Source organism: Merops nubicus, unplaced genomic scaffold (genome assembly GCF_000691845.1).
Source record: "Merops nubicus isolate BGI_N331 unplaced genomic scaffold, ASM69184v1 scaffold1385, whole genome shotgun sequence".
In the NCBI taxonomy this organism is placed as follows: Eukaryota; Metazoa; Chordata; class Aves; order Coraciiformes; family Meropidae; genus Merops; species Merops nubicus.
Window position 1 is genome coordinate 25228 of NW_008610007.1, and position 21235 is coordinate 46462.

General features: G+C 41.2%; 1 protein-coding gene across 1 annotated transcript in view; it reads right to left on the bottom strand.

Annotated features, from left to right (window-relative positions):
- RPS6KA2 (ribosomal protein S6 kinase, 90kDa, polypeptide 2) overlaps positions 1–21235 on the bottom strand; it is a gene marked incomplete at its 5' end in the record, with an annotated part of 65341 nt that overhangs the window by 5766 nt on the left and 38340 nt on the right. The window contains 4 exons of the mRNA XM_008940733.1: positions 1653–1814; positions 2989–3147; positions 4612–4701; positions 21098–21223. Of these exons, the coding sequence (XP_008938981.1) occupies positions 1653–1814; positions 2989–3147; positions 4612–4701; positions 21098–21223 (537 nt within the window). The remainder of the gene's footprint in view (positions 1–1652; positions 1815–2988; positions 3148–4611; positions 4702–21097; positions 21224–21235) is intronic.

Genomic DNA, 21235 nt, shown 5'->3' on the forward strand with positions numbered 1-21235 from the left:
TTTACCAACCATGAAGGAGTTTAGGTCACCTTGAGAATTTGGTGGGATCAGGAATACAGGCATGAGCCGGTTCTTAGCACCACATATGGCAGGGTGTTGTGTTGACAAGCAACAGTTTCCCCTGGGTTCTTCCAATTCAGATAATGGCTCAGATATTCATCCAGCTCCCTTTTATTTCTGTAGGCTTTGACTGATTGGATTAACAATATTCTGAATGTAGGCTTTTCTCACTTCTAACACAAGCAGGGATGCATACGGCTAGGAAAGCTCAGAAACAATCTCACCAGTTCAAATGCCAGATTCCAGTCCTTCAGGGACTTTGGAGGAAAACTGCAGAATAAAATATCCTTTTGTCGTGCAAAAAGACCCAGGTTGCTCTGCAGGGGAGCTGTGGGCTGAGGTCCTTCTCCTGGCCCCCTGCCTGTCCCTGCCTGCAGCCAGCGCGGCTCGCACTAGGTGGCAGCGCGCGTCTTCTCCTGGGTAGCCTTCATCCCTCCTCATCTATCTAACCCCTGGATGAAGCACCTCCAAAATAAAGGGAGATCCAAGCGGGCAAACGTGTCGTCTCCTCCCTCTGCCACTGTCCTCTTGTGTCATCAGCTCAACGGACCTCCTGCCGCCCCTTTCACATCGCAGTGGGGTTCAGGCAGGGAACAGGAGAGTCAAGTCTAGGCTGGAGGGCAGCATTAGATCACAGGTAAATGTGAAAGCACTTAGGGCTTTACGTAATCTCTCTGCCAGTTCTGGTAATGTTTCCATTAATCTCCAACGTTTCCTGCATTAGCAGGACCTGTCTTGCTCATCACAAACGTCTGGGACCACGATTTCTGCTTTCAGTTCAAATCAGAAAAGTATGAGACTGCATTACGCTGGCAATGGTTGTGATTACAGACACCAGACAAAATAGCCCATCATGAAAAGCAGCCACCTATTTTAAGCACATTTTATCTTGGAGAAAAACTCCGTGCTTTGAATCTTGCAAACATGATGATTTGTTTGTTTGTTTAGGAATTGAAATACTGTGGTGCCACTGAACTTTTTTTTGACCAATATTAAACAGTTCATTCCAGTTTCTAAAATGAAACCCCCACCAAACACCAACAAAATAACAAACCAATCTATCTTGGCAATGGAAGATTTTTTTTCTGAAAAAAAAAAAAAAAAAGATCTGCTTTGAATTTATAGTGCCCTGGCAATGTTCTCAATCTAACAAATTCTCCTCATGCTGGAAAGCTGTGATTCCTGTAACTTTTGGTATCACAAAAGGACCTTGTACAGAAAGATCATCCCATTTTTCTCTTCCCAGTTACATATCACACTGATGAACGTTGGACAGAGGAGAGTTAGGGGGAAGAAAAGACTGCTGACTAGCTGACAGACAGTGATATCTGACAGCAGAGGAGAGATGAAGTATTATACAATAAAGTTCCCACAGACTTCAGTGTGGTAAGGACTTCATGCATGCATTTTTGAGTCTTATTCCTGACATCAAGACTCCCCTCTTAAGCCTTACCCTGTTCAGACGCAGTGCGCTAGAGGGGAAGCAGTCTGAGAAAAGAAGGTATTTATCCTAGTGATGAAAAGGCAGAGAGGGAGGAGGGCCTGCTTCCTGGGACACGCTCACTCCTCATAGCCTTGAAATGTGATCCTACCTCAGGGGCGACAAAGTTGGCCGTGTAGCAGGGAGTCATGAGCAGCCCGTTCTCCGCTCGCAGCTGCTTGGCAAACCCAAAGTCACAGATCCTGATGGAGTCTGGGTTTCCTGACTCATCCATGTAGAGGATATTACTCGGCTTGAGATCTCGGTGCACCACCTTGACAAGAAAGCAGGGAGTAACAAGTGAGGAGAGAAGGTCAGGGGGCATCCTGGTTTGGCTGCCCGTGTTCGGTCTGCTGCTCTGGTCTCTAGGTCAAGAGTTCGTGTTGAAAATATTCAAGTTTTGGAGAAAAGTTGCTTAAAAGCCTTGAGCAAATGCAGGAAAAAAAGGCTAAAGGCTGTTAAAATCAGAAAGGTCATGTTTGACAGCCTCTGTTGTATTAAGATGGAGGCTGGTGCTCGAAGTGGGGACACCTTTCCTGAGGGTGGTCAGAGGAGACTGCTGCATAAATACCTTCGTGCCAGAGTCTCCTGGAAACTGATGGCCCTAAATATTCAGCAAAAAGGTGAAGAAGAAATCCTGTGATAGGGGGGAAGTGTATAAGGGTCTTGGTGCAATTGTCCATGTGAGTGGCTCACACCTGAATGGAGGGATTAATTTTTTTTCCTCATTTCGAAATCTATCCACGAAAATCCTTTCTGCAGGTTCACAACTTCGTGTGGCTGTGTGTTTTATCAGACATGCTACATTTCAGTGGTGGGAAAACAGCCTTTATTTTTATAGAAAGACTTAAAATCTATAACGAGAACATAAAAGCTCAAGCACAAAATTCACGTGTTTAAACCATGAAACAGAAAAATCAGCAACTATTTGACTAGTCATCCAAACTGTTTGTCCCTGAAATGCAGAAAAGGGGAAAATTCCAAACTGCTGTATATAGAGAGCTTAGATTTTAAAAGGCAGCACTTTAACAGCATGTCAGAAGCCTTTCCCATCAGCTGCTCAAACTGCCACTTCATTTGGAAAGCCGATGATTTGATTTTCTACCTATCTGCTGATTCAGCTACCCTATTTGAAATTCTGTTAAAAGATCAGGTAATGCAATAATGACTATGATAAAAGGTAAACAAGTAATACCTCAACAACTCCACGACTTGAAAATCAATGTCGTCTGGGAATGAAACTACTACTTCAACATCCTGCAGTTCCATTGGGAAATGGCTAAAAAGAATAGGACCCTATTTCACAAACCAAATGTAATTATAAATATGGAGAAAGATTTTTTTTTTTGAGGAAAAAATGTATTACTTTTGAGAGAAGCAAAATTTAGCTTTTTTTTCTAGAAGCTAGGTTTTAAGGTGGACGCAGATAGCCCGAAAAGCAATCTTACACCCTGAGAGTGCAGGTAGTCCACAGTCCTGGTGATGGTGCACAGCACAGCGCTGGCCTCTCGCTCCGAGAAACACTTCTGCCGAAGAATGCGGTCCAGGAGCTCGCCTCCCCGCATCAGCTCCATCACCAGGTACACGTATTTCCCATCGTCATAGACCTGCAAGAGTCACAGAATAAATACATGGTTTGGACCCAGCAACTTGGTACAGGTTGGTCCTTTAGTAACAGTTTTGGGTTGCATGCGTGAGATGTCGCAAGAAGAAAATGTCAGCTAATGTGTGGGAAATGTGCTTGTTATGCTTAACAACAGAAAAGGCAACTTTATAAAATGACTTAATCATCACTTTTTTCCTTATGTCTGTAGCAACTTGCTGATTTGTCCACACAGAAATGTAGCTTTCCCAATCTGCTGTCCTGTCAGCAGAGCAGACCAAGCTACTAAAAGTAGCACCATTTCACACAGCCTGAAACGTCTGCTGGCTCTCACCCAAGCCTCCTTCTCAGCAGTGTTCTCTCTTTCCACTTCTACAAGGTAACATTTGCCATTTCAAATATCAATATTTCCCTCTGACTCACGATCAGCTAAATGAACGGTATTACACTGCTGGCCAAGAGCTGCTTCCAGTGATATATAGCTTATATCTGCAGTTCTGGTGAATACATTGTTGACATCAGCCACAAGATGCTTTCAACTTCAATGTCAATTGTATGGGGTCAAAGACAATTTTTTCCTAAATTGGAAGACATTATAACATTTTCACATCATAATCCTTTATCTGAAATGTGGTAATAGGCAATGTTATAGTCATCAATGCTAAATTGTTTTTGGAAAGGAATATTAAACCTTTTTTTTGCACAGATTTTAAGATACCCTTTAACACTTAGAAATTAGGTAAGGTTTTCCTGAGGGCATGTGATTAGAAAATTTTTTATATACTTCTCTAAGGCCTGAACCACAACATACTGGCCACTGACACCAGCAATATTTTGTTCTGTAAACTCTGAATCTGACATGGCGTGGATAATCCTAGGTCAGACTGCAGGCAGCATAAGTATAACATCTCTGATTGAAGGTTATTACTGTGTGTAAGCATAGCAAAAGCTATTCTTCATATGAAATGCTGAAGAAAGACAACTTTGTGTCTTCTCAGGCTGCTTGGATAGAAGGTAAATACTCCCTGACATTAAAACAGTCTTGGAGGAAACTGTAGCAACATTGTGAGTTCTGCTCTTCCCAACAAAGCAGATACCACAGGCTTCATGGGAACAGCTGCTGCTCATGAAGGAGCATCCCCTTCCCAGCAGCACCACTGTTGGTGCTCAGGAACTTGCTCCAAAACACCCAACAGGGGAGGTCTTGCTTCTGAAAAGTGCTGCAAAACCAAACTCCAGCATTGTGCCCCTCTGCTTTCATTTGCAGTTGGTTAGACAGCAATTGCAGAATGTATAACCTGACCAGTCTTTCCAACAGCCATCCAGTAATTTCTGAAGTTGCATTCTTTTCCTTGATTTCAGTGGTTTTAGCTCTGACCTTCAACTGAAGGATTTTCCAGACATAGACTAGTAGGTGAGTCTGTAAGGTGAAAATCATTTAATGCTGAAGTACTTGATGATTACTCACATCTTTCAGAGTAATGATGTTTGGATGCTGTCCATATCGCAAGAGGATCTCAATTTCTTCAGAGGGGTCTCTCTTGCTCTTATCAATGATCTGGAATAAACGAAAAACAGAGTAGTAAGGTGCCAACAAGCAGCACTAACAACAGGAGAAACAATTTCTACAGTTTGAACAAATTAATATTAAAAATTCTTCTATTATTCAGTATTCTAGGAGTGGACAGTTCAAGTGTGCAAACAAGAGCCATGCTGGCTACATGCCAAAGCTAGACAGAGCAATAATTAGTTTAGATTCTGAAGCCACAGGTCCTCTTTTTTATGCCTATGGTTTTGTTTGCCCATAAATAATGGCAGTTACAAAAGTGTCATTTAAAAATCAAACAACCTGGAGAGTTTTAAAGTAACAGTCTTTAAATGACCTCTTTGACATAGGAAATGGATACATGCATAATATTGGCATATGGTTGTGTATCTGCTGATAAATTAATAGAAAATACTTACTAGGCAGGTTTGTCAGAAATTAAAATGGATGGACATTTACTGTCAGGGGAGATCTGAGCTGAAGCTGTTGATAATCACTTGGCTTTTTGGGTCATGCTGTTGTAATGAACAAGAGAGTGGCCAGAGATTGCATTTGGCCATGTAACCAAACTCTGCCCATCCTTAGGCCAGGAAAAAATCTGCTCTATATATCACTCTTTTGCATTCAGCATCTTTTGCCTTATCAGACAGTAGACATGAGAACTTTTTAGCTTTATTGCAGCAGGTCTCAGAATAACCTGACACCTGCTGCTTTGAGAGCATCACTGCATGGAAAGTCTGCTCTTAGGATGTCACTGACTTCTCATCAATGCTCCTATTACCTATATTTAGGATGCCAGTCAAAGAGCTTGGATAATTTGCCCAGTTGAGAACACTGATCAACGTTTCTCACTTTGTAGACTTAAATGATGAATATGAAACAAAAAATGGCTACAAATAATCCAAGGGAGAGCTCTTTATTTTGGAATCTCAAATGTAACTGCACAGGGAATGGCAAAAGACTCGTTCTACTAGAAACTCACTAGGAGTACAGTACTTTGGCATAATTTCTTATTCAAAAGTACTGTTGCTGTTCCCTAGCAATAATAGGTTTACTGAAGAGGAATAGTGGCATTTTCAGAAAATTATGATCCTATAAATGGCTTTTATTTCTAGGCTACCAATCTGGAATGTGGTCGGTTCCCTTTAAGAACTAGGCACAGAACACAAATTTAAAACAATAGTCTGTGCGGGAAGACAACTTTTAAAAAATCTCTTTTGTTAATCAGGATAAGTGCCTGACTGCTTCTGCATGCATCTGTAACAGCTTCATCATTTAAAATACACATTTAAGTAGAGGTCTAGAATTTTATGCGTCTAGTCAAGCACTGCATACTTGTATATTAATCAGTGGTTTCATGGTCATCATGACCAGCATGCATTTGGAGTGATAATGACGGTGGGTAGTTGTCCATGGCTGAGGCCATTTGAAGCCGTACCAGTGATTTCATTCTGAATTAATAGCAGTGTGACAAGTGACAGTGCAACAGGGAGCTGATGCAGGTAGATAGCATTTGTCCACATTTGAATAAATGGAGGGAAAAAATAAAAAACAGGTGAGTGGAAAAAATTCTACTAGCAATTTCTCCTTAGAATAATCTTGTTCTCCCAGTTTAGTTGAGACATTCTCAAAAAGCCAATGAAGCCCTAGTTGAATGACTCCTCATAAATAGAACCACAGTAACTGGATGTGTCCCACTCAACCAATAACTCTAACAGATAAAAATATCCTCAGGGCAGCTTCTTTGGCTGAACTAATACAGTTCTTGCCAAGTTAATGGAGCTACACCAATGTGCACCTGCTCGTGCACATTAGGATCTGCCTGCCTCGTACAAACTGGCTGAATTTACTGCAGCAAGTATTACTACTACTGTGTGAAGTACTGCTATCACTGTGATACTGTAGCAAGCAATATATTCCAGATTCCTTTCCTGTGAATGGAAATAGAGCTGTGGAAAACTGTAAACAACTATTAATAATGCAGGACTATAAACGTAGATATATGGCCTAAAAAAATCCAAATCAAAAATAGTCTCAGCTATCGACACAAAACTCAACATCAGTCTGCTACTGAGGTAGTAACAATGGCAGTAGATGGTATCTAATGCTTCTAATTCACAATATGCTATATAAATATACATTGCAAGACAGTCCTGCTAAATAGTCACACTTTTTGCTCTAACGTATGTAGAAGTTGTGATACAGTGATTAAACAGACAAGCTGCCCCAAACCACACAACAAATCCTTGTCAGAGCTGTGAAGGGACCTGCCAAATTCCTCTCTGTCCCTGGGCAGTCTGGCTGGACAGACCAGAACAGTTTCTTTCCTCCACAGCAAGATGATGACCCTGATGGTGCCTCTCTTCAGTGTGTCTGTGACTTACACTTGGCCCATGATAGAGCAGCAAAGGTGGTGGCTGCTGCTGCTGCTTTAGCAGAAACCTCTCTTCAGTTCAGACTGGCTGCAGTATACACAGTTTCTTTATTCACATACTGCAATGCCCACAGAAGCCTCTTAAATATGTCCCATAGCTGCACTGTGATACTTGATTCTCCTGGTCTTCCTCTTCAGAAAGTGTTTCAGGGTGTTGTTAAACCCATGCCAGACTTGTCAAAGAGGGAAGCTGCCATGTCAGGGGGGCTCAGCTGGTGGTCATTGCCTCCTTTTGCACCCAGAGGTGTCTGCATCCACAACATGAGGAGCTGCATCCCCAGAATAGCTGAAAATGAGCTGCAGCAAAATGCAGGCCCAGTGCTCCTTATCAAACACGATGGCTAAGAAGATGTGTTGTGGGCTCCCACGGATATTCATAAGCAGTTTCTGAGATTCTCAGAAAGCATCAGATTAAATGAATTAAATTATTGAAGTGAAAAGGCAGTGTTATCACTAGACAGGTGTTAAATAAACCATTTTTGTGCAGCTGTACTTTTCAGTGCAAGAGGTGCTGCACTCCATACAGCATGGAGGAATAGCATGCTTTGAGCACCTTGTGCAGATGCAGCAGGAGAGAGGCAGGACAGAGGTAGTCCAGGCACAACCCCCTCTATACACTCTCCTCAGGCCCACCAGCCAGCTGCTGGGCTCCTTGCCCTCACAGCAAAAGCACGTGGCTTTTGCCATACTTCTGCAGTAACCACCTTCTTCTCCAGAGAGCAACGCCCAGGCTGCTAGACAAAATCACCAGGAGCACCTCATCCACAGTCCTGCATGCTTATCTCCACACACATCCCCCTTCCTGGAGTGGGTCAATGCCAACATATATGAAGCAGCCTCAACTGTAATTTGAACGTTCAGTAAGTCAGAATTGTTTGCTAAAACAGACTTAGCAGTTGCCAGAGAAGGTCACGAAGGCATTACAAAGTCTAACCATGGTTATAGTCCAACTCCTAGAAACAAACCAAGGTGCTCTTTTTGCTAGTCCTTTCCAGGGGGGACCTAGTGAGCACCTGCTGGCTTCTTGGGACTATGCTCCCACTGCACCGAGCTCTGGTGCCAAGGTGGGGACATAGATGTTCTTTCTAGTGGGCTTTGATAGGTAGGGAACCACTACCAGAGCAGGCATCTGTACCAGGCACTTGGCTTCCATTTCCGTGTGACTGTTTCTTCTTCCTGCTCTGGAGTTTAGTTTTCTCTGATTTTTAAAGATCAGCTCTATTGTCAGTCCACCTCTGCATTATGGAGAGGATTTAGCTCTGTCCACTAAATTCTATCAGTGCAGACTTCTCTATTCCTCTCTACAACAGCCCATGAACCTCCTGCAGCTCCTTCTGTGCAATGAATGATTTCTTTTCTTTAGGAAATTCATTCTGATTTGAACTCAACTAAAATGTATACATAAATATCCTCTGTTACAGAATTAAGGGAAGATTTTCTTTGCTAGCCCTGAGGTTTTAAATAATATGTAATGATGCTGCTTCTCTATTTCTCTCTGTAGATGTGTGCTGAACACCAACTCAGAAAGTCATTGTAACCCCTAAATAAACTGCAAATGTCATGAGAGCTCTACTGTACTTTGGCAGAGCTATGAAGTACAGGGGTCTTCTATTGTCCTTCAGAAAACTAAACTGAGTCATACAAGAAATAGACTTCTCTATGTATTAGACATCCAGGGATTGCTTAGAAACTCTTCTGTATGTTAAATAGTGGATGAAACTATTACGGACTGAAACGGCCTCAGTACATGCAGTAGTGTCCTTTGTGCTAACAGGCAACTGGTTTGTTCTTTGGCTACCACATCCTTTGTGTATTTCACTGACTAGCTGAAAGAAAAGGCGCATTTTCTTCAGTGGAATTTAGGGTAAGAATCTAATGATATTTTAAAACTAGTCAAGTTCCATCCAAAGACAATACTGAATTCTTTCTGTCAAGGAACAAAGGATCAGCAGAGAATATTTTCAAAATCTTAATTAACTCATCTTAACAAGTCCTTCTACAAGTCGTCTGCATTCAAAAAATCACCCAATTCTCCCTTACTAATGGGTTTTCAATGCCTTCAGCCTTTCCAGAGTGGACTGATAAGTATAAAAGACAGTATCAACACAGTTCTCTGTGGGTAAAGCCTTGCTGGAATTGGTACAGTACCAATATAGACAGTGTATTTTTATATACTTGTTGCAGCTTTGTGAAGGTATTTGCATGCCTCCAACTGCCTAGACAAAGTTCTTCTCCTGGATCTAGCTATGCCATTAGCAGATGTTACAATCCTCAGCTGTTTGATACCACTCACCAGCTGGGACATAAAGCCTTCACAGCCCTGCCAAAGAAATGGTATGTGGAAGCACTCCCTAATCTGCTTTGGGCCAAATTAGCCCTGTTAATACAAATTGCCTTTTCAAACAGCTGAAATTAGCCTGGGTGACCTTGTGTAAGGATGGCTGTGTTTCTCACACGGAGTTCTCCATCAATACAGTTTTAAGATTGGAAAAAGGTAAGAGCTAGGAGGTGACAATTTAACTGCCTTTGCTGTCTGGAAAATGAACAGCCTAAAAGAAAGGGTGAGAGAAAGCAACAGAGTGAGAAAAAAGACCAAAAAGAAACATGAGATGCACTAATGTGAAGAGCAATGATACAGGGCTGAGGAGAAAGGATGAGGCTCTGGCCAGGCTAGGCTGGAGCCAGCAGTATGGAAACTGCAATCTGTTCTTAGGTCTTCCTGTGCTAGGGAGAAAGGTCTTCGTGCATCTTTAATGAACAAGCAAAACTGCATTAAAACGTTTTCTTGGCTCTGAATTGATTTTTCCCCTCAAGTGAAACAGGACAGAAAAGCTCTGTCTAATCATGTTGATCAAAATAGGCAGCAGTAGCTATCTCCTTCTTGGGAGAACCAAGCTTTGAATGTACCCAATGCTGGCTCTGTAGCTTAACCTTTACCACTGTGGTGTGTGCCACTCCCACAGACTGCAGCAGCAGTTCTCCATTTTATTTTAGTGGATTTATTCCACAACATCAGCCACAAACACTGGGAAGCATTAAAGGTACACCCCACAGCACGGGCATGGATAATCTATTAGGTTTTGGGGCTTTGACTGAGGAGCTTTAGCAGGTCATGATACTGGGTCATAAGGTGTAGTTCTCCTTGGCTGCCCTTTTTGAATCTAAACAAGACCAGTGTCTGTCTCTTTTTCAACTGCCCCAGGTGACCTTTCCTGGCAGCTGAAACTGAGCTCCAGAAGTGTGAACTGAGGCAGCTGAGCCACTGATACAATCCTAATCTGCTGCTCTGGCTACAGCAACAGAAAGTCCAGCAAAAGGTCAGGGCAGACACCAGGGCACTGCAATACATTAAACAGCTAGAGCTGAGGTCGCCAGTGTATTTAGCCAGTGAGACTACCTAAAGATCCTTCTGACCAGCACCAGGGAACTTAGGATGGCTTTGCAGAAAAAAACATGGAGGAGAAAGAGAGGTTTATACACTTTTTAAAGCTGCTCTACTTTCTGTTACATCCTTTAAAGTTTCTTTCTAAAGCTTGTTCAGAGTGTAAGCATGGTTTAATCACATTTAAGAAGAGACCCACAGTAGACAGTGTGATACAATACTCCCTGTCCATATCCTTTCTTTTTCTGGGAAGGGAGAGATGAGCAAAGGCAGAACTAATTTTGCACATTACATCTACACTATTTCTATGATACATTTGAAAATTCATAGCACCACTGGTTGCACTGACTACAGGTGAGATTCACATCCTTTCTGAAGGAGAGAGGTACAACAACACATGCAGAGATTTTAACCTAACAGTTTTATCTACAATATTAATTCCAGCAAAAGTATCACAGAGATAGAGTTCCGCAGTTCTGCACTGCTGGAAAATATACAGGTTTCCATTCTAGTAATATTTCCTTCTAAAAATAAGCCCTATTCATGCCAAGCATCTGTTTTAATTTGGTTCCTTTTTTGATGTCAAATTACTCAAGCTGGATGAAAATCACTGCAGAAAGGCTAACGTTATTTAAAAGGACATGGTATAATTTTACATTTAAGATGTCTCCAAGGAGAACTATTCCAAGCCTAATAGTTTCTGAGGGACTATTTGCTGTGCTGTTAGTTTTGATTAGCTCCAGAGATTCATCCCGCCCATCCATGCTTTTAAATCTTTCAGGAAAACAGTGAAATGAATATTAAAAGAAACAAACCTAATTTAGTGATGCTTTTCTGAAATAAGCACTGGCCATCAGATCAAGCTGTGTGCTGGAGACATTAAACTTTCTGCATACAGAGCATGCCCACTCACTGCCAATATTTGCTGCATTAGCACCTCTACACTGTCAACTGCAACTGTAGTAATTATTAATTAGCATTTATACAGTAGCACGTGTTTTCTAAGCAATGCAGAAACACTGACAAATTTTGTTCCAATAGCACCTCTGAAACAGAAAAGCTCACTTTAGAGAGAAATCTGAAGTTCTGGAGGCAGAATAGCTCTGTGGTAAAGGCTCTGCACTGTGTTTTCATCTGCTCTGCTCAGCCCTAACACACGTCCTTGGATCAGACTGATGAGTTTTCCGTCTGTGAAGTGACTGCAGTGCTACTCCCACTTTCTTTTACAAAAAGCTGCAGGGATGGAAACCAGTATATCATCTTTAGATCTTAGGAAAAGGGAAAATTGTTACATCAATATGGAAGACAAGAAACATGGTTTAAATGGCCCCAAAAGAGAAACAGAGTCACAAAGGACCAAATTCTGTCCAAAATACTTTGGACAAAATAATTTGGCAAGTAAGCTAGAGAAGAGAAACATGATATTACTAAGCTGTAGGAAAACTGCTGACTGATCCTAAGTCTCGGGAAAGATCTAGTAAGCAGTGAGAAATACCATCTTCTCACATTCTTCAGAGGCTCAGCCATGCCAATGTGAGCAAGGCACTGTGAGCTTTATGACCTGCAGGAATCCTTTCATCAGAGGAGATGTGCAACCACCACGCATCTAAGATCTGCTCAAAGCTTAGTTTAAGAGCTTATCTGCACACATTTCTGTATTCCTATCTTCCTCTTCTGTTTATTTCATTAAGACTTAAGCAACTATGTATTGGCCCACCCTTTCTGAAAGCTGTAGCTGCAGAGTTCTGCTTATTTGAGCAGCATCCCCTTGGAAAATGGACTTATTTCTGTGGGGAGAGTATCTGGCAGAAATCTGACCACACTCAAATAAAACCAATAGAAAAGTGAGACTCTGAAGTTTTGCAGGTCTTTGACTATGCTCAAATCTTTAAAAATGAGGACAGTATGTAATATGCTATGTTGCCTCCTGCTGTGGTGAGTGGAATTGTACATAGTGGCCCCATTCCAGCATGGAAGTCAGGCCCTTTGATAAAGTTGTTTGAAATGGAAAAACCAAGAAAGCCTTCAAAAATACTCTCACAGATCAGCCATAAGATCTTCACTGACAACTTTCTCCACCGCTTTGTTGCTGTTTCATCCATTTCACTGTCAATAATTTTCTCTTTGTGTCATAATTAGAGGTCACCCACCCATGCTGTTTGTAATCACTCTTCCCATATCCACCACGGATCCCAGTTGTAGTCTAGGGCTCTTCATGCTGGTTTCTTTGCAGAGCGTGCTGGAAAACAGCCCTCCCAGTGCAACTCCAAAAAAGCACAGAGTTTTGTGCCTAAGTCTGCTCTGAAGCCTGTATCTCCTACATGGCACGCTACAGCCTGCTGGATCTGGTGCCACACTACCAGCTTAAGTAACATTCAGAGAAAAGAAACAACTTTTACTGAAATGTCTGGACAACAGGACTTCCTGCGTTGCAACTTCATAAACGAGATTTCATGGGAGCACATTTCAAGTGTTCTCTGTAGCTTACCAAGGTAAGAACAGCCTCTGCATTTTGTAAGGCCACATTTCCACTAATATGACAGATCCAACTTCTTTGCCTGTGAGGGGGAGGATGTCTTGGTCATCTCCGTGAAGAGTCTGTTTTACCAACTGCTCTCCTCATCATTTTTTTTCTTTTTTTCTGCAACTCCTTTTTTTAGCTTCAAGACATTCTGTCTTGTCTTGCCTTGCTGTCTTTAGCAGCCAAATGGTTGTCATCCATCATTTTTATCACCTTAGAGATATTTATAGATTTTGATCGCATCCCACTGGACTCTTGTCTGTCTTACATCATATGTATTTGTAGCTCTCTTGATAGAACTTGCCTTGTAATTCTTGTGTATTTTCTGCTATAGATTTTCTCTAATTTGTTTGTATTCTGTCTTAAACTATGGATACCAAAATAGCACATGGTCCCACAGGGTTTAGTAGCCCTACCGAGGTATTAAAGGCAAAACTCACTTGCTTATATGCAAGCACATTAGTAAGACAGAAATCTAGAGATGTTTTTTATTTTTATTAATAAAACTTCAACTACACTAACAACACATTTACGCAACGCATGCCTGATGCTAGTATTCAAATCTTCATATTTCCATATTAGAAATTAGTTGAGTATCTTGAACAGCTTCATTACATATCATTCAGGGAATGAAGGCAAATAGGAATGAAAAATTTTGGGGGGACTTGGAGATTTTCTCAATAAAATATTGGAAAGTATTTTTGAGAATCATGAGTATGATCTTGCAGAGGCAAGAGATACTCTTCACAGAGAATTTGATAAGCCATCTTGGGGAAGAGAAAGAACCATGAGAGGCTTATGGAAGCACAGTCATCACTCCTGTTTCCTTCAGCTGGGTAACAGTTTTTTTAATGGAGTCTTTTTATATCCCATTATATTCTTCCTGATGCCATTTCTCCCTCCAAGTATGAGGTGTGACAGAGCCATATTCTCATCCATACAAACCTCACTACAACAGCTACCCACAAAGTCAAGAGAAGTTTACATGACTAGAGACTGAATGAGAGCTGAGACAGGACCCCAGCATCTGATCCTTACCCATTCAGCCCATCCTCTCCTTCGCACAGTCCTGTAACTGCTCTGCTCCAGCAGCAGGCAACTTCTGACGAATGCCAAAGCTAAATTTAAAGGAGATGCATTTACCAGTGGCTCTGACCTGGAGATCTCTGCACATACCCTGGCTCCTGACCCCTGTACCAGGTTCTGGTGCAGGCAGAGGGAGTAAATCTCAGGTGAGCAGTGGACGGTTACGTGCAGTGTTGACAAGCTGGCAGGCTCAAGGCCAAGAACTCTGAGGTTATCCAGCAAACATTCAATTGACTTGCCTATATATTGATATAGTTATCAGTTTTTCACCAGACACTATGTATCTCTCAGACAGACAAAAACAGACACAAATTTCAGTCTCTTTCACTTTAGAGACTTCCTATGATTAAAAAGAAACAAATATAAGCAAATCTGTCTAGATCTACAGACACCTTCATTGTCAAGATTTGATGACCTTTGGACTGATTTTTTGTTCTCCATTTTTTTCCCTTTTCCTGTTTCTATAAATAGAGCTACATATGTGCATCATTCCTATTTTCTTTAAAAGAATAGCAAAAGAGTGCACCATCTGCAGTCAACCTTAAAAGATTACCTTTTTTTTTTTGTTATGCACTCTTTCTGCATTCAGCATGAAACTCCTAACATATTAATTGTTCAGCATATTCATCAGTGACCTGGAAGAAGGGACAGTGTACCCTCAGCAAGTTTGCTGATGATTCCAAACTCAGAGGAGTGGCTGACACACCAGAAGGCTGTGCTGCCATTCAACAAAATCTGAACAGGATGGAGAGTTGAGCAGAGAGGAAACTCATGAAGTTCAGAAAGGACAAGCGTAGAGTCCTGCACCTGGGGAGGAATAACCCCATGCACCAGTACAGGCCAGGGGTTGACCTGCTGGAAAGCAGCTCCACAGAGAAGGGCCTTGGAGTCCTGGTGGACAGCAAGTTAACCATGAGCCAGCAGTGTGCCCTTGTGGCCAAGAAGGCCAATGGTATCCTGGTGTGCATCAAGAGGAGAGTGGCCAGCAGGTTAAGGGAGGTTCTCCTCCCCCTCTACTCTGCCTTAGTAGGGCCACATCCAGAGTACCATGTCCAGTTCTGGGCTCCCCAGTTCAAGAGAGACAGGGAACTACTGGAGAAAGTGCAGTGCAGGGCTACAAAGATGATGAGAGGACTGGAACATCTCTCTGATGAGGAAAGGCTGAAAGACCTGAGTCTGTTTAGCCTGGAGAAGATTGAGGGAGGATCTTCTCAGTCCTTCTAAATATTTAAAGGGCAGGTATCAAGGGGATGGGGCCAGACTCTTTTCAGTGGTGCCCAGTAACAGAACAAGGGGCAACAGGCACAAACTGGAACACAGAAAGTTCCACCTGAACATGAGGAAAAACTTCTTTACTGTGAGGGTGATGGAGCACTGGCACAGGCTGCTCAGACAGGCTGTGGATTCCTCTCTGGAGATATTAAAAACCTGCCTGGATAATGTCCTGAGCAACCTGCTCTAGGTGAACCTGCTTTAGCAGGGGGGCTGGACCAGATGACCTCTAGAGGTCCCTTCCAACCCCTACCATTCTGTGATTCTGTAATATGACCATAATATAGATTATGGAGAGGATGTTGTAGAGTCACCTAAATACCACGGTGTAACCTTCTGTGGGATATTGTATCTACTCATACCAGCTACCTAAAACTAATCAAACCAAGACCGTGAACATCAATGGAAGAGGAAAATGAAGTTTAAAGAGATTATGAAACAACTCTGGAATTCATACAGCATTTGGTGACTATGTCACTCACTGTTATTAAGCAAATAAATAGAGGTATATGGCAAGTCTGATTACACAGGCCTGCTAAAACCAGCTCTCACAAGTTACTGACTTCCATTTATTGATAGTCTGTTGGCACCACTTCTCGGCGGCTACTGCATTTTTATAGCTAATTAAAGTGCACCTTCTCCCTAGTTTGCACATACCAAAACATGCCACGATAGATGTACTGGCAGTGTTTCATAATTATCAGAATTATATATGAACTGCAGGATATACTAGGACTCTAGCATAAACTAATCTGTATCCCAGAGGCAGACACGAACTGCAAAATTTGGCTTTGCTTACAGCTGAGGAACATTTGGAGCCAAACAGTTGGTGAGTACATTACAGAGATAGGGAAAAAGTAATGAAATTCACATGTGCTACAAGATCAAAATTCCACCCTAACACCAGCATCTGCAAAACTGGACTTGTCATTTGGGACTCTCTCTACCGTATTTTTCTTCTTCAAAGGAGGGAGAAATGCACACCCTCTCCTTTTACCCAGTTGTTCCCCCTGGCTCTAACAGCATGGAAGGACTGAAAATCCATAAGATTTAACCAGTTAGATATCCTTTTGACTGGGTGAAATAAAACCAAACAGTTGGCATCAAGCTGTTGAAGCTGGCACCTGCACCACCCGCCCCTGCACCGTCTGGGCCTGTGACTGTATTGGGGGTAGAACAGGCCACAGCAGAAGCAGTTTCTACTTGGCTGTTATCCACCAGTAATCTCACCCAGGGGCAAGGTGTCAATCTAAACAGAGAAATCTTTAGAGAAAGGGGTATGCTATCAGGTCCTTTGCAAATTCACTTAATCTGGCATCAGTAAGAAGCACATCTGAAAATCCAGCTTGAAAACTTCATTATAAGTAGGGATCCAAGCTTCAAAAAAATTCAAAGACTTTAAGTAAAGAAAAACTTTTGGAATATGCTAATTGCATCAAATCTCTTGCAGGTTTTGAAAAAATCTGATTCACCAAGAACTCTGAACTGTAGCATTTCCTTTGTTTTCCAAACAAGAGCTCTTAATCTGTTTAGGCTTCCATTGCAGACTTCCCTTCATTCACAGAAAGCCCTCCCATCTGCTCCAGCATTGTTCTTTTACTTAATTGACTTATTTTCTCTAGATACTGATGCGACTGAAATAGTTTGATCTGACTTTCCTTTGCTTCTGACCTCACTGTTACATTAACAGCCATGTGAAGCTTGTAACTGTGACTGACAATGTCACTTCTCTTTGCTACTAAAACCACTATACCTGCTGTAGTCAGAATGATCAATATCCTAGCAAAAAAATCTGAAACATGTTAGAGGTTTGTCAGAGGAGAAACACTTTTTTTCTTCTTTCTACCAGAGTCTTATAAAGTGTCAGAAGAAGGAACAATCTATTTACTTATATTTCATAACTTTATACTATTTTTTCCTCTTGGGAACAAGAGTGAAAGGAAGTCTAAGAGTAAAATTTTGAAAGTTCCTCAGAGTATGTACGTGTGGTAGAATATGATACAATGACTTGCTAAGCCAACATCTACCTGCACTGACCTGAGTACGTGACTACTCGTTTCAGGGTAGACTCAGTCTGCAGGAAACCTGGCTGTCTAACAAATTTTTCTATTGCATGGTATTGAAATGCTCTCAGAAGTGGAGATAAAAGTCTGACTTCTTAAATATTGCAATTAGAAGCCTGAGGGCACATTTAAAATAGATTTAGAGTTTATTATTAGCATTTCATTTTTACAGATGACATGGAAGAGAAGGGAATAGGTTACAAGAAACCTTTTTTCTTCTGCAGATTCAGTGATTGAATTTACAAAAGCAGTCAGATGCCTACAGGCCCAGAGAGGTGTCTAGTAGGACTTCCAAAAGCACCTCAGTGAATGATGTACCTAGTCTTACTGAACTCTGAAACAAGTGAAATTCCAGATGTATTCAAGCGCTTTTACAACACTAGCAAAGAACTTCTTTGCACTGCTAGACACCTAATTATCTCTATAAGATAAACCCCAATTAGCTGCAGATGGGCAGTAAGAGGAAAAAGGGATGACATGTTCTGCATTTTAATAAATATATACTGCTTTTGGGGTAGAAAATGTTTTATTTCTCTGAGTGGATTTTCCAGCTGTAGCTCTGCCTCAAGTCACTCTGGCTCTGTACTCCTCCTGGCTCAGTATGGCACTACAGAGCAATAGTAAATAAGGCCTGGTGAGTGGCAGTCTCCATGGAGAGGTTTATTTACCTAGTGACATGATGCATGTCTTCCTGTGGCGATGCCACCACATCATTTCCTGAACTCCTTCTCTATCATCAGCTTCCCCTGGGGAATGGGGATAATGCTTTCTGACGTGTTGACAGTCCATCTTAAAGAGGGAGCTTTTAATGAGGTGGTGCCAGGCAAATGGGGCTCCTGCCTATCATACAAACCATCACTGCAGATATTTTTACTGTGATTGTTATGTATTAGGGAGCACTGAGAAAATTATACTTACTGAAAGAAATCAAAAGAGTCTAATTACAGTGATTTCTATAGAGAGTTAAAGGATGCATGTCAAAAGGGACGGATATATAATGATGATGATATCAGTTGCAAGTACTGTGCTATCTAATTACTTGAAATAAGTGGCACTGTGCAATCTTTATGAAAGCTGTGATAACAAAATGATTTAATCTTAATCTGAAATAAAAATAAAATGGAACAAAAAGTAAGATGAATATATTGGTAGGAATAATAATCAGAAAGGCAGCACTCAATGTGCTGGGAAGACAGTACAAAAAAAACCACTGACCATCTCCAACCCCAAACCTGTGCTATGTATTTTACTCACACTGCATCAGAAACTGAGATGCTGCATGTGTTGTGTGAGCTGGTAGTCAAAATCAAGGCATACTGGCATGACAAGAAAAGAGGTGTAAAAAAACAGAGGGAAAAAGGAAGAAAAAGAGGAAAGCTGACTGAAAATGGGAAAGAGCATAAACCTAGAAATCAAAGTGTTAAACCCTTCTCAAATTCTGAGTGTCTGCCTCCACGTGTTCAGTTTGCTCTGGGTCCTCTGAGGTACTCTAAACCCCCAGATGTTGAGTAAGTCCTGGTCCCTCTTAGATTCAGGTACTCAGGACATCTTTGAGGGACGAAGTCTTCCTATTGTGGTGTCATGCTGACTGTATTACCCTGATAAAACAGTCAGCAGTACTCGATACAAATACAATATTAAAGTTATTACTTTGATGTAACATATAATTTGTTCATCACAGATGTAACTTAATTACCCCAAATCCATACCCACTATAACATAATGCCATCTGCTGACAAATAACCTGGACACTGGAAAAATCTATCTTTTCTGTTCATTAAAAATGAAAATCCTAGCATGTTCACATGTGAGCCCACAGACCTGCTGCTAGGTCCATGCTCCTAATTGTGGTGTAACCTAGTAGAAAAAACAACTGTTAATTGAACAGTAACATCAACAGATGGTCAGTTATTAGTGGTTTCCAGATTTTTATGGCCGCCACAGAGAGACAACACAAATGTCGTGGGTTTTCATGGATACTGCATTATCATCATTCTTGTAATGGAAAATAAGGCTGAACAAAAGGTTTAATATTATTCTATTGACTTCCTGTAGCTCAACTATTTCATGGAGTGCAGTTTGGATCATTTCTGCAAGCACTCATTGTCTCATTTAATAGCAAAGACACAATCTCATTTATAAGCTAAGTTTATATATGTTTCCTAAAATCTTAAAATAAGAAAAGTAGATTGGCAGTTGGCTAGAATCTCACATTTACTGCAAGTTTGATAAAAACATTTGTCTATGTACTGATTTCAGGGAGCTACCTTGTGTCTTATAATCAGTTTAAGCAACCTGTTCCCATGGGATCATACAAAATGAAAGGATTTGACTTAATTGTCTGTATCTTTTCAAATTCATTACACTAATTCCTCATTCAATCCAATCTTGTCTCTTTTTCGTACAAGAATAAAAACATGAAATACTTTTCTAACATGTGAGTGGTTTAATTGCTACACCTCCTTCTTAAAGAAATGATATCAAATTCTTTCTCTGAGCTGGAACCTCACAACCACTTGCCACATAGAATCACTTTGGTTGGAAAAGTTCTTTAAGATCAAGTCCAACCATTAACCCTGCTCTAGCAAGACTGCCTCTCAGCCATATCCCCTAAGCACCACATCTACATAGCTTTTAAATACATCCAGGGGTGGTGACTCAACCAACCCCCTGGGCAGCATGCTTCAATGAACAACAACTCTTTCGGTGAAAAAGTTCTTCCTAATGTCCATTCTAAACCTCCCCTGGTGGAGCTTGAAGCCATTCCCTCTTGTTCTATCACTAGTTACTTGTGAGAACAGACCAGCGCCTACCTCTCTACAATGACCTTTTAGGTAATGTCTGTCCTACCCTCTCTAATAGCTAGACACTGTTTATTCAATAGCATTTAACAGAGACTGTGACTTAGCCCTTTGAGCATGACCTGCCAAAGTAGTTCTGCTGAAGTTCTTCCCTATCAGAAAAGGTTCCCTGGTACCTACATCCCAGCAGCTTCCTGGCCTCTGCAGTTGCGCTGACTCTGTTTTATGTAGTGTTGCTCGACCAGGTCTGAAGTTCACTGCTTTGCCTTTAATATCCAATTCAACTCCATGGAATTAATATTTTAAACCTCTGCTGAAGACTGCCTTTGACTCCTTTGTGCATCATGTTGGTATTGAATGATAAGGAAACAAAAGGAAACTTGAGTTTTTGAAGGTGATCATGTTTTTCACGGACAAATCTGTCTAATTACAATAAAAACTGTCAGAACTAAACAACTTGAGAAAGAAGAATAAAATGCTATTTCAACTTTGCAATAATTTTATATGCAATATTGTTTATTTATGATGATTAAGTGTAAGATCTGTTAAAATACTTGTCTTGTTTGCAAGGAGCATGGCTGAAATGATTAACAGGATTTCTGTGCAAAACTGTGAAGATTTTTTTCCATCCAGGAGTTTTACTTCATGAGATTAAGGAGTGAGAAATAATATAAGGCTTATCACTAAACTTGTCACTTTCCAAAAGAAAAAAAAAGAAACAAAACCAAACAACCAAGCAACACTGGCCAACAGAAATAAGCCAACAAAATATCCACTGGCCACACTGCTGCCCAGGTTGGCAGAGCAGGCTCAACAACATATCTGGCATCTACCAGGTGGCTTTCTTACCTTCACTGCAAACTCGGTTTCTGTAGCTTTGTGGACACATCTCTTGCACACTGAATAGGAGCCAATTCCTATGTCCTCCTTGATCTCATATCCATCTGTAAAGTGAATGTTGTTCCCATGTAACTGCTATAGGGAAAG